The 15,543-nt window shown below is 43.2% G+C and overlaps 2 protein-coding genes across 4 annotated transcripts; both read left to right on the top strand.

The window, feature by feature from the left end:
• Positions 1 to 1,326: 1,326 nt before the first annotated feature.
• kifc1 (kinesin family member C1) lies at positions 1,327 to 6,988 on the top strand. Of its 2 annotated transcripts, none has more exons than XM_029658183.2 (17): positions 1,327 to 1,405; positions 1,753 to 1,781; positions 2,006 to 2,101; positions 2,262 to 2,355; positions 2,479 to 2,535; positions 2,669 to 2,707; positions 2,826 to 3,033; positions 3,328 to 3,493; positions 3,777 to 3,944; positions 4,174 to 4,287; positions 4,441 to 4,725; positions 4,979 to 5,143; positions 5,661 to 5,799; positions 5,938 to 6,077; positions 6,196 to 6,269; positions 6,399 to 6,474; positions 6,630 to 6,988. In XM_029658183.2, exons 2-17 carry the CDS (start codon positions 1,770 to 1,772, stop codon positions 6,672 to 6,674), a joined length of 1,878 nt encoding a protein of 625 aa, XP_029514043.1. In that variant the 5' UTR covers positions 1,327 to 1,405; positions 1,753 to 1,769; the 3' UTR covers positions 6,675 to 6,988. The 2 variants fall into 2 exon arrangements, with proteins under 2 accessions (XP_029514043.1, XP_029514044.1); XM_029658184.2 differs by having other exon boundaries at positions 2,482 to 2,535.
• A 2,326-nt stretch (positions 6,989 to 9,314) lies between these two features.
• Positions 9,315 to 15,494, top strand: LOC115128378 (zinc finger and BTB domain-containing protein 22-like). Of its 2 annotated transcripts, none has more exons than XM_029658185.2 (4): positions 9,315 to 9,891; positions 10,607 to 10,833; positions 11,042 to 11,920; positions 12,051 to 15,494. In XM_029658185.2, exons 2-4 carry the CDS (start codon positions 10,612 to 10,614, stop codon positions 12,993 to 12,995), a joined length of 2,046 nt encoding a protein of 681 aa, XP_029514045.1. In that variant the 5' UTR covers positions 9,315 to 9,891; positions 10,607 to 10,611; the 3' UTR covers positions 12,996 to 15,494. The 2 variants fall into 2 exon arrangements, with proteins under 2 accessions (XP_029514045.1, XP_029514046.1); XM_029658186.2 differs by having other exon boundaries at positions 10,612 to 10,833.
• Positions 15,495 to 15,543: the final 49 nt, after the last annotated feature.

Consider the following 15,543-nt stretch of genomic DNA (forward strand, 5'->3'; position numbering starts at 1 on the left):
CACAGATCGCTACACTGCCCTCTCCAAACGGGAAGCTACATCCCCTTGCTTTCCCTAACCTCAGCCCCCTTACATCCCGAGCTGTGTGTTCCTTCTGACACCAGTGTAGTTAACGGAAAAATCAGGAAGCAAACCCTGGTCTCTGGTGTGAAAGGAAAACACCCTACTCATCGTGCTATGGGTTAAACCACTTTAAATGGCCATCGCAACAATATACTGTTCCCTATCAGATATGGCTTTCCCATCACATAGGCCTACTGTTTTTCCCCCATCATGGCCATCATTGACATTGCTACCAGTGACGTGAACAACAGCTGGACATGATGGCCTTAAACCTACTTCATTCCTGCTCAGACATTACCATGCACCAGACAACCCTGAATAGCCTGGGATACATGGGTCCAAGCCAGCAAAATATCACTAAACCCATCTAAATGCAAAACCACCTTCGCCAAAAGACCTCAACCCATAGTATCTGATGGGGTAACAGTATATGATGAGAGAACAATGTATTTTAGGAACAGTAGGTTTTGATGAATGTGAAAATGTTTAGAATTTATGTATTTAATCTATAACATAATAATAAAAGTAATCATCATCATCATCATAATCCCTCGACTAACCGGGTGCCCCTGCACATTGACTCTGTACTGGTAACCCCTGCATATAGCCTCGTTATTGCTATTGTTATTTTACTGCTGCCTTTTAATTATTTGTTACTTTTATTTTATTTTTTTACTTAACACGTTTTTTTTCTTAACTTCTTAAAGCATTGTTGGTTAAGGGCTTGTAAAGTAAGCATTTCACACTTGTATTCAGCGCATTTAAAAAATATAATTTGATTTGATAATCATCATAATTCATAGAAAATATATAATTTGCCAATGTGTTGTGGAAATATTTTTCGGTGGAAAAGCTAGATTTTAATGATTTCAAACAGAGAATAAAAAAACTGGTTTACATAATATTTAAATGTGTTTGTTTTTCTTATCTTTCAATTCCAGGTATTCCATCTTGACAGTATCTGACTCAATATTCATATTAAATCTGCTCATATTTAACTAAATATAGTTATTTTATAGAGCCACGCTGATGAATCAGAGCTATATTTATATTTTATATTCGATATTTAATTTCAATGATCCCACCACGACTGATCAATGGATGTTCTGTATCAAGGTTCCACGAATGGAATTGCGGAAAATTGTACATCCCCTAAATTACTAGAATTTAAATTTGATTGGGTAGTAAGGCAAAAGAGAAGGCGGGATTGTGTTTCCTATAACGCGATTGGGCTAAGGTCAGCCAATTACGTTGGACGGTGTAAAGCGCCACCAAAACATTTCAATTTGAAATTCAAACGGCTGTTGTGTTTGCAGCGAAACAAGTGTAAATGCCCGTATTGGTAAGTAAATAATAATAAACTAAAATGCGTGAAATGTTTTGTTTATATGTTTATAATTACGAAGAGTGGTTCAAATGAACGGCTGTTTGAATTTTGTTTTTCCTGCTGTGGCTTTTCCGTTACCCCAACGGTAATGTAATTTTAGCTACACTCCTGCTAACATGCTATTGGTTTATTCACACAACTAAGGAACGGATTTCTAGCTACAACCTTTACAAAGTTAGTTTAATTCCACCCACCATTCCACTTGCTAACTGGACAATGTTATTTTCTTTTTAGCTAGCCTATGTCATGCCATTGATGTATTTATGGTCAGCGTTACATGTTGCTCCCTCCCTCTGTTTCAGGTACACATTCAAGCCATATGAATAAAGAGGTGAGTGGGACTATAACTAGCCAGCTAACTATCAACCTAACGTAAGCTACCAATCTGAATAGGGTGGTTTTGGATATAAACAAGCTTAAGCCAGGAACTAGTTAGTTTAGTCTCTTTCTCTATTGGCAGGTACAGAAAAATAACATGCAGCTAAATGCACTGCCTGCTACAATCTGTTGTCACTTTGTAAAGTTAGGTGATTTTTCCTTCACTAACTTCTGCAGAACCACTCCCGACTACCAGTCATGTCTGGTAAAAGGGTCCTCTCCGCTAGCAGCAGTGAGAGTATAAACTCCTGCTCAGACCAACAACCTGCTCAGGTGTGTAAAAACCTTTTGCAAAACTAATACAGACAGTGATGACGGACATGTTCAATTCCTTTAGAAATGCACCACAAACACAAGTTAGACGTGTCCTTTTGTTTCCAAATTATCCTTAATTACCAGTAGTAAATGTTTTTTTGTTTTTTTCCTCCTTTAGAAAAAGATGAGAAGGGTTGATTCAGACCCAAAGATGAGACCGACAGCAAGTGCGACAGGAACAAAGAGGCCCCTTCCACCAAAGCGCGCTGTTGGTGAGTGTCCTCACTCAAACTTCAACGACTGGTTTGGCCAATGTCATCTTGTTTTTCATATTTTTAGCACTGTTTTTCTGTATTAGCAGTATTTATTTGTATTTTTATAACCCTCTCTCTTAGCAGCCAAATTGATTCGGCATACAGGAGCAGCCACTATAGCTGCTGGTCCCTCTAGAGGTGAGATGCTGTGTATTGAGAAATATGTATGCATGTGATATTAATAGCTAGCCTTGTAAGTTTCTTGTTTGGTAATATTTCTTCACGTTGTCTTTTTAAAAATATATATACGTATATATTTAACCCCGAATAGGGTTTCAGAAGCCGCCCATTGCCTCTGTTGCTAAAGCAGGTAGGTACCCAAGTCCCTTTTCACATGGTCCTTCCTTAATCACATTTTCTGTATATTGCATCCACAAACATACTCTTCCATATCTTAAAACATGAGGGTGTTGAATGTGTTTCCCTAGCACCAATAGCAGCTGTTGGGGGTTCACGGCGGCCTGCATGGGACCTGAAGGGAAAAGTTACGGACATGGAGGGCAAGATTTCCAATTACCAGAGAAAAGTCCAAACGGTAGCCCAGGAGAACGAGAGCCTGAAGGAGTCTGTAGCTAAAAGCAGGCAGAAGGAAGCACAGATGACTTCAGACCTACAAGAACTCCACATACAGCTCAGGTACAGAGTACCAGGGAACATGCAGAGGGTTGACTATTATGTGACATGGCATGGGAAAGGGCATTGTAACCACATAGGAAAGAGTCTTATTTTGCATAAGGAACATCAAAGGAGAGTGTTAATTTAGCAAAACAAGTGGGCCTAAAGCTGACATGATCTCTTGCCTTTCTTCAGTCGAGTACTAGTCATAACTTTATGCATACATTTAGCCAGTAGTGTTGTAGTGATACCATCAAGTTACTCTTTTTGTCCTTCTGGTGTTTGTCAATCTTAGCCATTTTTACTGTGTTGCAGCCAGTATGAACTGGAGCTGGCTGCCCTGTCTGGTGTCAAAGAGCAGCTGGCCATTGTGTCCAGCGAGAAGGCCTCCCTGGAGAAGAACTTATGCAACCTCACCGATGAGCACAAAGTTCTTCTGGGCTTGAGGGAGAGTCTGGAGGCTGAGCTTCACAGTGTGCAGGTAGGACATGTTCTCCCACACAATAAGTGAAATGGCAGGCAGGCCTACTCATTGTGACAACGGATCACCTTGACTGCTGTGACATGAGATGCATGGAGTATAGCTGGTGTTCTAATGTGTCTCTGCTCCTTGGTCAGTAGTATCTAAGGAGGTCTGGCATAGCCCTTTTTGGCCCAGCCTCATTCAAACTCACTGCCATTACGGCTTGTCACCAGCCCCTGTTGCAGCCCAAGATTTTGTTTGTTTTTAGTGCATAGGTGTCTGACTTCTCTCTTTCTACCAGATCCAGCTCTCTGTGCAGTCCTCCACTCTCTCCCGTTGCCAGACCACCCTGAGGGAGACCCAGGACACTGTCCGCAACTTGGAGGAGACTGTGGCCCGCCAGACAGACGAGATTCACTGTGGAGAGATGGAGCGCAGGGAGCTTCACAACACAATCCAAGAGCTCAAGGCAAGGGGGTGTTTCAGTATGGGGAATGCTCAATTCCTTGAGATATGATTGTATTGCATAAAATTCAAATCTCTGGGGCCTATTGAATTATTTTTTATATTTTTGCTTCAAACAAACTGTATGCTCTAGTTAGCTAGGCCCCTGTCCATTTGTAGCTCATGATGGAGGAGCATAAAGTTGCATTGATCTTCTCACACTAACAAGACTGACCGCTCTCTTATTTCTATAGGGAAACATCAGAGTTTTCTGCAGAGTGCGCCCCCTGCAGGCCGGTGGGCAGAGTGACCATATTCAGCTCCCGGCCCATGACAACAAGGCTCTCACACTGGCCAAGACTGAAGAGGTAACAATCACACACCTGAAGCACAATCATGAAATGGGTCACTATAATCATTGTTTAGGTAATTGTATGTTTTTCAGTGTGGACCTCTAATTTTACTCTATTCTTAAATGTCAAAGATTGCAAACAAATCATCACTTCCCCATTCCCACGTAGTCTCACATAGGGCGCTCCGGAGATACCCAAAAGAGCTACAACTTCAGCTTTGACCGGGTGTTTGGGCCCTCCATCCCGCAGAAGGATGTGTTTGAGGAGATCTCCCTCCTGGTGCAGTCAGCCCTGGACGGCTACAACGTCTGCTGCTTCGCTTACGGCCAGACGGGCAGTGGCAAAACCTACACCATGGAGGGTGGTGAGATGGAGGACATGCGTGGGGTCATCCCCCGGGCCGTGCAGCAGATCTTCCAGGCCTCCAAGAAACTGTGGGAGCAGGGATGGAAGGTACCGATGATGCCATTGGTTTTCATCTGAATGAGTGGTAGCTGTTCCTACAGCTGGACATTTCTATTATAGTGAACAGGGAATTTGAACATGTTGATTTGACTTTTGCTGTATTGATGTGTTTCTGCTTTTCAGATCAGATGATACTGTATATTTCCCATTTTGATATTTAAGTGGAATGAGTTAAAGCTTGTATAAATGCATGGAACTTGCAATGTCAACCTTTTTTTGACCGGTACATTTTCCCCCCCAGTTTACATTTACTGCCAGTTTTGTTGAGATCTACAACGAAACTCTGCGTGATCTCCTCTACACTGGCAAGGCCAACAAGAGACCGGAGCATGAGATTCGCAAAAGCGCCAACAGCGAGGTCACTGTCACCAATCTGACCTACCAGAAGGTCAACTCTGAGGATGAGGTGGGCATTTCAACACTCATATTATCTTAAATTTAACTAATGTTTGATTTTCATTTTATTTGTACGTTTTAGATTTTAAAGGTAGACTCAGCATTATGACCTATGCAGAAAGTAAACCACCTAGTGGGTAAATAGGGGCGAAGCGCTGTTTTGGTCTTGAGGCAACATCATTTCGCTATGTCGACCTTTAAGTAATTTGGATGGCACTTATCCATAGAGACAGCGACTTGTGTAGAATTAAAGTATAGGTATGTACAAATGCATACCAGTAAGTGCATAATAATTACCTCAATAGTGCTACAGTAAAGGAATGATGTGAAGTAGCCTCTTGTTTAAAAAAGTAAATAATAATAATTGTTGCCCATTTAGGACCTGAATTGTCCTACATGTCAAACACAGGGAGGTAGAGCAGTTGTCTGATAAACCTGTATGGGCGGTTCAAATCCCTCTGCAATAAAGTATCCCCCTAGCCTATAAACTAATCTAATGTGTCCATTTTGACCAACTGTTCATCCAGGTCTGTAACCTGATTGCACTGGCCAACCAGAACCGATCCACAGCCCGGACCAACATGAACGACCACTCCTCCCGCTCGCACTCTGTGTTCCAGCTTGACATTGAGGGCGAGAACTCTGGAAGAGATGTCAAGTGCAAATGTAATCGTTTTGTCTGCGTTTTGTACATCTGCAACCAACACAGGCTGAGATGTTAAATTAGAACAAATGATAATCCTGTTGTCTGATTGCGTTCTGGTATGAGAATCCTGACTGGTGTTCCTGTGTCTGTCTGCACAGCCTCTCTGTGTTTGGTGGACCTGGCTGGCAGCGAGCGGGTGCAGAAGAGCCAATCCCAAGGGGACCGCTTCAAGGAGATGACTGCCATCAACGGCTCCTTGACCAACCTTGGGATTGTTATCGCTGCCTTGGCTAATAAGGTATATGTTTGCAGCCCAATGCCTCTAGGCTGGTGGCTTGCTTATGGAGCCATAGGTGCTTTGTAAGTTATAGCTTGGTTGCGTTCACTTACCCTCCCACTCTTTGTCTGTATTCCAGGAGAGCTTTATCCCGTACAGAAACTCAAAGCTGACGTATCTTCTCCAAAGCTGCCTCGGAGGAAACAGCAAGACGTAAGTTGGGTTATGAGCGAAGTTTGAATGGGATTTCTGCTCGGATTAGTCTTTTTAATTGACTGTTGGTTGTACGGTTGTGATTATGAGCAGATCAAAGTATGTAACCTTTTGTCTCTGCTCTTCTAGCTTGATGTTTGTCAACATTTCCCCAGAGGCAGACAGCTTCCCAGAGACCCTGAACTCTCTGCGGTTTGCCAGCAAGGTCTGTGACCTCGCACATTATTTTATTTTTTTAAACAACATACAATTCACTCTGGAACAGGTTCATATTAATGCTGTGCATATTTTGTTTAAATATATGAATAACAATGGCTTCTTTTTTTCTTTTTTTTTTACTGTTTATTTATTCTGTTGCAGGTGAATGATTGTGTTATTGGCACAGCATCAGCTAACCGGAAGTAAATGTGCTTCCTGTGGAGAGAAATTAATGTGGTGTCTGTACATTGTGGTTTTTAGATATGCCCTTGTATTAGTGGTTATTTTATATTATTCATTTTTAATCAATTGGATCAGAGATACAACAGTCAATAAAAGCTCTCTTTTTTTAAAGTCTTTGTCTTGTAGTTAATAATCATAGATGGATGTTGTCAGTAGTGCAGGGAAAACAGTTTACCCACCTTTTTTGTTTGCCCAACCATTTACCCACAGTTTGCTGAAAAATTCTGTTTTGAGTATAAAAAAATATATATTTTCATTTTAATAAAGCTACAAACAAACATTGTCTCCCTTTTGCTTTCTTGGGCAAGGCAGCTTCAAAATGCAGATGTTTCAGCCTGTTTGAGTGCTTTCTGTGGTGGTGGTGGTGGGGCAGCCAGTGGAAAATATGGAGTGTAGGGGTTGGTCATTTTAGTTTCGCCATAATTGGCTCAGTGTTCTGTCACTCATGGGAACACCACTGTACCACGCCTTAAATCTACATGTAGAGATCTTGGGTGCTGCAATAGACTTATATTAGAATTGACCATACAAAACGTCTCAAGGTCATTAGCCACAGGTCAAATCAAGTTATCTACAGTAGCTTTGATTGGACTGATGTCAACATCATACTTTCAAAATCTTATCAAGCTAGATAAGCAGTCATCATGCATCAAGTCAGCAATCTACTGGCAAATCCTTTTCTAACCTTGTCATAAAATAAATTATAGATTGAATGTAAACATTTCAAGATGGAAATTGCAAATTCAACAATGAGTGCTAAGGCATTGCTGCAGCCTGAGGTTTGATCCCAGGCTGTGAAGCGCACGATTGGGTTAGGGGAGTATTTGGCTGGCGGGAATGTCCATGTCTCATTGTGCTCTAGCGACTCCTTGTGGAGGGTCGGTCACCTGCAGGCTGACGTTGATCGTCAGTTCGACAGTGTTTCCTCTGACACGGGTTAAGCAAGCAGTGTGTCAAGAAGCAGTGCGGCTTGGATCTCCACCTTTGCCAAGTCCATAGGGGAGTTGCAGCGATGAGACAAGATTGGAACTACCAATTGGATATCACGAAAAAGGGGGTAACGCTATGGGCCATAAGTTTGAATACATTGGCCAAGCTGTCAATTCAGCATGACTTCTGCAGTGTTCAAAAAAATTGGAACCTCAGAACTGGGAAATCTCGAACTTAAGTGAGTTCAAGACTCCTGGGACCTCGGATAAAACTTGCTCCGACTGGGAATATAAACGGTCATCCAACTTGGAATGCCAACTCGGGATTTCGGGCCTCTTTCTAGAGCCCACAATTAGGACCGCTGCGCCACCTTCCTGTTCAAGTGAGCACAGCACAACAAGGTGAGTCCAAAAATGTATTGTATGCTGCTGCATAAATTATGTAATATGTCAAGGAGATATGTATACTGAAGTTTAGAAAGTAATACTAAGTGTATGTTGTGTAGTAAGCTGTTAGTAGCCCATGTGCATCACCCTAATAATTTAGCCTACTGTTCTGACTTGATGTTGCAGATGTAGCCTATAGCCTGTTTTAGAGAAATGTAATCATTGAATATTGTAAGAGCTTTCCTAGTCTGTTTATATGCCCCCATTTATTTATCCTACGGTTCTGGCTTGGTGTACAGGGAGAATACTGTAAGGATGAACCATGCTCTGAATTCTGTCGCTGTACATTTCAAAAGCTGAACAAATAGTTATATTGACTACGTCTGTCCTAGCATTAACATCTTAATCGAAATTACAGATAGCCTCTTATCTTCTCATCGTCCCCTTATACCATAGTCTGTACATCTCAACTGTCAGTAGAAACCACATTTGTTTAATCAAGTCAGCCATATCAGCTTTGTTTTTCAAAAAGGCAGTAAATGAGGCTGAATTAACTGTTTCGCTGCCAGACAAGGCTCTGCTGATAGCCAGGTGTAAGGATTCACTCCATGGTGCTGAAAAGAAAGCTCTACTGTTAGGGCCTACATAAAGCTGTCCCAACAGTTTGTCGGCACTGTTTTGTCACGGTTATAGCGCAATGAATGTATTGTTTAGCGTTGTGGCTTTGCTGGCATGCATAAACATTTATTGTTTGCCACACCAAGATTTACATGCTAAAATTTCCCCCGCTAAGCAGAATGGCTATTTCGTCTGATAATGTTACCTTCCAGATCTGTTTCAGAGAGGTTAAACTGAAATTACAATTCATTCAGAGAGGAAGAGGCGAAGTGAGAGCGCTCACTCTCCACTAAATATGCTCAAAATAAACCCAATGTGTTTCTATGGGTTTAATATGCAGACCTAAACTTGCCGCAAGCCTTCCCGCCTAGGGCGGAGATATGAGCATCTCATTATATCCACAAAAATATAAACGCAAAATGTAAAGTGTTGGTCCCATGTTTCACATGCTGAAATAAAATATCCTAGAAATGTTCAATTTGCACAAAAAGATGATTTCTCTCAAATGTTGGGCACACATTTGTTTACATCCCTGTTAATTTCTCCTTTGCCAAAATAATCCATCCACCTGAGGGGTCACTAGACATGTTACCCATAGAGCATGTTTGGGATTCCCTGGGTTGACGTGTACGACAGTGTGTTCCAGTTCCCGCCAATATCCAGCAATTTCGCATAGCCATTGAAGAGGAGTGGGACAATATTCCACAAGCAACAGCCTGATCGAGTCTAGATGTGTCATGCTGCATGAGGCAAATGGTCACACCAGATACTGACTGGTCTTCTGATCCACGCCTCTAGTTTTTTTAAAAGTAACTGTGACCAACAGATGCGTATCTGTATTCCCAGTCATGTGAAATCTATAGATTAGGGCCTAATGGATTTATTTGACTGATTTCCTTGAACTGTAACTCAGTAAAGTCTTTGAAATTGTTGCGTTTATATTTTTGTCCAGTATACATCTGGTTTAATGAACTAAGCTCTTCTTTATTTTACCACTTTCACTAAACGCCACAAGAGGTTGAATTAGCTTGGTTGCTATGCTACCTCCAGTGTCTAGTCGGTAATCGAGACAACCCTGCTACTTTTTTAGTCGTCTGGCATTTCTTCAAAGGCTGGGTTGTATGCAAAACACGATGGAAAACAAATCATACCATTGGAAATGTATATGTAAACAACGGAGAGAGGGTAGCTTGTCGGTATAGAGTCTGGCTTGACATAATTGTTTCAAAGGTGCACATTCTGAAACGGTAAGTTGTGTTTAGCTTGCTAGCTAGATACGTTTTAACAAGCCAATGTTAGCTAGCTACCAGTAGATGTAGATAGACATTGAAGGCAGTTTTTAGTTGTAGCTAAATGATGCTCTCACGATTAAGAGCTTGAAAATTACTATGCTTTGTAACGAGAGAAAATCCAAACACTGCCTTTTCAACGCATGTCCACCGGGGCAGACTGTTTACACACCAGCATGCTTTACTACTAGCTAGCTAGATTGGCTACAAATGCTAGCTGGTTAGAATAATTGACTGACTGCAAGCCTGTGCTAACTAATTGCATTGCTATCTGTTATTTTGCTATGCATGTGACAACTTTGATTTATAGAACCAATCTGTAGGCTGTAAACATTAACCCCAGCAAAATGTTAATAAATGTTTTTGAGTCTCAAGGTAGTGTCTGTCATTCAGAGAAATTTGAGTCAATGTATTATAAGAAAGAATCGGTTGTGATCTGTAAAGCTTAGCTTACATTACATTAGTTTTGATTGGTTGATTGACCACCTAGTGCAATTTCATAATACTGTTTCGGGAATGTGGTAGGCATTAATAAGCACTAGTAAAGGGTCAATCTTAGGAAAACTGCCTTCTTGTAGGTAAATGAAAGGATATAAAACATTCATCCACCACTTGTTATAACGTGGCCTTTGAATTATTCTGTCACAAACTTATCTTTCCATCTCTTCAAAAGCTTAGATGCATTCTCTGTCAATGGGTCAGGGCTGTAGCAGCTCAGGCGCCCCCTCTGGCTCGGTGGTTCAGGTGTGCTTCCCCAGCTCCCAGGCGTCTGTACTGGACAGCCTGAATCGGCAGCGTGAGGAGGGCCAGCTCTGTGACCTCTCCATCCAGGTCCAGGGGAAGGTGTTCAAGGCCCACCGCTGCGTGCTAGCTGCATCCTCACCCTACTTTCACGACCAGGTGTGTGTCTTGTTCTGCTTGCTGGTGCGTTGCAGAGCCAGACTGAACTTAGTTTAACTCTAACAGCCTCTGATAGTGTCTCATGTAGATAGTTTTCATCCAAGGCCTATGGCACTATGCAACTTGCTGCACTAAAGTGAGAGCTTACGATAACCTTGATTCTGTGCATTGGGATGTCACCAGCCATCATTAACTGTCTCCCCCCCAGGTGCTCTTGAAGAACATGTCCACTGTCTCCATCCCTGCCGTCATGGACCCGCTGGCGTTCGAGAGCGTCCTGAGCTGCGCCTACACGGGCCAGCTGCGCATGCTCCGCGAAGACATCGTCAACTACCTCACCGTGGGCAGCGTGCTGCAGATGTGGCACATCGTGGACAAGTGCACAGAGCTCCTCAAAGAGGGGCGGGTGGTAGGTAGCGCATCCCAGGGAGTCATTGGGGGAGTGCAGGGGAACCCTGGATGCAGTAGCAGTGAAAGCTCCCTAGGGGCTGGGAGTGCCCAAGCAGGTGGAAGCAACACCCAGGCAGCCCCTCACCCTCCCAGCCGCCCGTCCCTGAGTGAGAGCCAGTCTCCCAGCAGCACCAACTACTTCAGCCCCAGAGATGTCAACTTCGGAGGGGCTGGAGCTGCAGGGCAGGAAGGCGTGAACACCACTCCCAGCTACTGCACCCCTTCTGGGGCCGAGGAGGCCTTCCTGATCGAAGAGGAGGATGAAGAAGAGCTCCTGTACCATAGGAAGCAAGGGAGCAGCAGGAGGAAACGGACAACCTCTGTCTCGGACCAAGAGGTTGGAGTCAGCGACAGCTTCGGAGTGTCGTCCTACCAAGACGGGGACGCCTCCCCTCTCCAGAAGCGACCCACCTACAGCCAGCCCAGCATCATGCCCCGGAAGCAGTGGTTGGTGGTGAAGACTGAGAGACCACAGGACGATGACCTGATTGTGGTGTCGGGGGAGGAAGGGCCAGATGAGGAAGAGGAGAGAGAGTTGGAGATGTTGAGGGAGAGGGAGAGGACGTTCAACATATCCAATGTCAGGACTCTGTCTGGAGAGCTGAGGAGCAGAGCGGACCATGAGATGGAGGCACAGGTTAGTCAAACCCTTGATGCGAAATGTTTGTCTGTGTATGTGGCTACTTACCATTCTAACTTGTCAGGAGGACAACTGTCAGTTTCTGTATTTTTGGATCGTTACCAAACTGAATCAGTTTTTCTCATAGATGGATTACTGCCAATCTTCTGAAGACTACCTCAAGTTTGACAGTGGTTTGATGGACCAGACTCCCCCACAGCACCTTCATGACAGTGCTGGTCAGAGTGGTGGCAGAGCTGTTTCTGCCCTACTTGGCCAAGTCCAGTCTGCTGCTGCTGCTAGAGCTCAGCTCTTTCCCATAGACATGCAAGGCAACCAGATCCTCATGTACAGCCAATCCTCTTTAGACTCCTCTCAACCCATAGGAATAGGCATAGCTGGGGCACCATTTAAAGGGCCAAACTTAGAGCATGGAGCGGTCCATTTGTCAGCACAGGGGGGTTTGGGCGGTGGCATAGATGGACTGGATGGGGGTGGTGGCGGGGGTTCAGGGAAGGTGTTCATGTGCCACTGTGGAAAGACCTTCACCCACAAGAGCATGCGCGACCGCCACATCAACATGCACCTGGACCTGCGTCCCTTCAACTGCCCCGTCTGCGCCAAGAAGTTCAAGATGAAGCACCACCTGACGGAGCACATGAAGACCCACACGGGGCTCAAGCCCTACGACTGCCACGGCTGCGGCAAGAAGTTCATGTGGCGCGACAGCTACATGCGGCACCGCTCCCACTGCGAGAGACATGGCGGGGCGGCTGGTGGGCGCGGGGATGGGGGAGGGTCCGACCGCAGTGATGGCGTCTCCCCTCAGCACCTCTCTCATCTCCCCCTCTCGGCCAGTCAAGATGCCGTTGGTGGCAGGACTGGGATCTCTGTCTTGTCGCCACATCATTCCAGTACAGGTAGCAGCAGCAATGCCATCTCTTGCCTGACCATGGCCAGTGCAGGAGTGCACTTAGGGGTCAACTCTCAGAGCGTGTTGCAGGGTCAAGGTTCTGTGTTTGGTCTGGGGGTCAGCCAAGGTGGGTGTGAGGAGGAAGTGTCTGAGGTTGGTGATAATGATAGTGTCACTTGACCAAACGGGTGAACACCATTTGTGTGTTTAAGACAAGGGGCTTTGGAGAGGTATTCCAATGACCTCTGGAAAGTGCCCCTCCTTGGAAAATGGCTAGGGACCATTGTACAGTTCAGTGTACTGGACATGTCAAGGTTATTCTCTGTATGACTGTTGTGGCACATGCCAGTAAGAAATCCAAAAATCAAAAGAGATAATGACTCACCAACAACACTTTTGGCAAAGTCTAAACTAGAAATAGAGAGGAAAGTTGCAAGTGATGTGTTCTACAATATTCTACGCTTTGTTCTACCAGGGAATGAGTGCATTTCAAGTAAGTGTCTGTGAAGAAGACCCTTGCAGTACTGCGGTCTTGTTTCACAGGATGCCCTTCCACATGGGTGATGTGTTCAATGTCCAGTTCCAGTGTTACGGTACAGTATTACATCACTTGCTAATCTGCTCCCATTATGATAGGTGCAAAACTATAAAGTGTATAGTGTGTTTACAAGTAATCCTCATTTAATATTGATCGTAGACAACAAAGCATTAGTCTGACACTTGGGTTACTTACGGATCATTCCTTACTCAAACTGCCAAATTCCAATGCATGCCTCGAGAGACATTGAGTACTATTAACAGTAGGCAGGCTCAACAAAGCTGTATCCACCAGGATTCTGTATGTTTTTACCAGGGTTTTACCTTCTATGAAGGTTGTGGCTATGTTTTTATTCAGGATAAAAACTTGTTGCTTGTAGTCTTTGTGTGCTTATCTGTTAAATCATGTGGTAAAATGTCATGATTGCAGCAGTTGAGGAAATTGCATTTGAAGTGAATATACTGAGAGATATGTTTAGATTGATCAAATAGGGAATATTGAACTATAACACTAATTTATATGCTTAATGTGACTGCCTTACTAGAACATACAGTGGGTGTAGGGTCTGAAAATAGACACCCTTGATAAGAGTATAAATGTTAATACTGAGCTATATTGTATGCAAAATAAAATTGGAAATATTATTTTATACTAATACAATTGCTCAGAGAAAGATTGTCTTAAGTCTCAGAAACATAATCATTTTACTCCTGACACCACTTTTTTCAATACCCCACCTTGTGAGGATAACTGCACAGAGCCTTTTTCTAAAATGTTTTATGAGTTGAACACTTTGGGAGGGATTTTTGGAACATTCCTCCATTCAAAACTCTTCTACATCCTTGATATTCTTTGTCTGCGCTTATGGACTGCCCTCTTCAATTGGGTTTCAAATCCGGAGACTGAGAGTTGAGCTTGACCCAGTACCAGGACATTTTGGCCAGGAGGAGGAAACTTCGCCACAACTGGATCTTCCAGTGAGACAATAACCCCAAACACACATCAAAATCCAAAGAAATGGCCATCTGTCTCCAGACAGAAAAGGGCAGTCCATAAGCACAGACTAAGGATCTGGAAAGATTCTGTATGGAGGAATGGTCTAAGATCCCTCCCAATGTGTTCTCCAATCTCATAAAACATGTTTAAAAAGGCTCAATGTCATTATCCTCACATGGTGAGGTATCAAAAACAGGGGTGTCCATTTTTACCCCTACCTTTTGAGGGAAAAAAAAATTAAACAAAATTGATTTCTCTTAGCATTGTATTAGCATATAATATAGCTCAGTATTTTAAATATTTTAGTAATTTTTCTCATGATCAAGGGTGTCAATTTCAAACCCCACTGTTTATAGAGATAAAGTGCTTTTGGTCAATAGTGAGTTTCGTATCGACTCCCTCTTAATTCTCAAATTGGCTGCTATTTGTGAGATTGAAAAGGAATTCCATGTACTGTTTCAAGACTTTTACAGTATGGTTTCAATAGAGGACTGTTCAATAACTTGCCTGGCTGCATTTCATAGCATTTACATCACATAAAAGGATTGAACTTCATGTAACACGTTTTCATCAGTTGATCTTAAAGTCTGTACTATTGTATGACACTTAACAGCCAGTATCCAGTTGTCATCTTTATGGCAGGATAAATAAGGGAAAATTGCGAGGTTAAAATATAGAAAGCTTGTTGCTACTGTACACTAGGTCTGAAATATACTGTTTAACTTCTGAATAGTGCATATTTTGGGTTACATATTATTTGATATTGAACACGATTGTTGTTGCACATGCGTGTGGAACCGGAGTTGTTGCCTAATGCCTTCGATCACACCTACAGCATCGTCGATGTGTGCAACAAAAGTTCAACATTCACCTTCTATAATGTCTGTCAAGCCTTCTACGCATACCATTTTATGCATACGTTCGAATAAATCCAACGTATGCACCACACAGAACGCACTGCAACTGCCATGTTGCAAGGCAAACGCAGTGTTCCATTGGAAATGAATGTACTTCTGGTGTACCAAAACACAATGACGCAGTCGGTGTGAGCGAGGCGCAAGTCTTTCTTAGACATTGTTACTTTAGGCCAAGTACATCAATGTGATCTTTATCAAAAGGCTAAATAAAATACCTGGTGTAATTTAGCAAGCTGTGCCTTGTTCCCATGTGTGATCTATGTTACAAAAGAAACAT

Source organism: Oncorhynchus nerka, linkage group LG4, assembly GCF_034236695.1.
Source record: "Oncorhynchus nerka isolate Pitt River linkage group LG4, Oner_Uvic_2.0, whole genome shotgun sequence".
In the NCBI taxonomy this organism is placed as follows: domain Eukaryota; kingdom Metazoa; phylum Chordata; class Actinopteri; order Salmoniformes; family Salmonidae; genus Oncorhynchus; species Oncorhynchus nerka.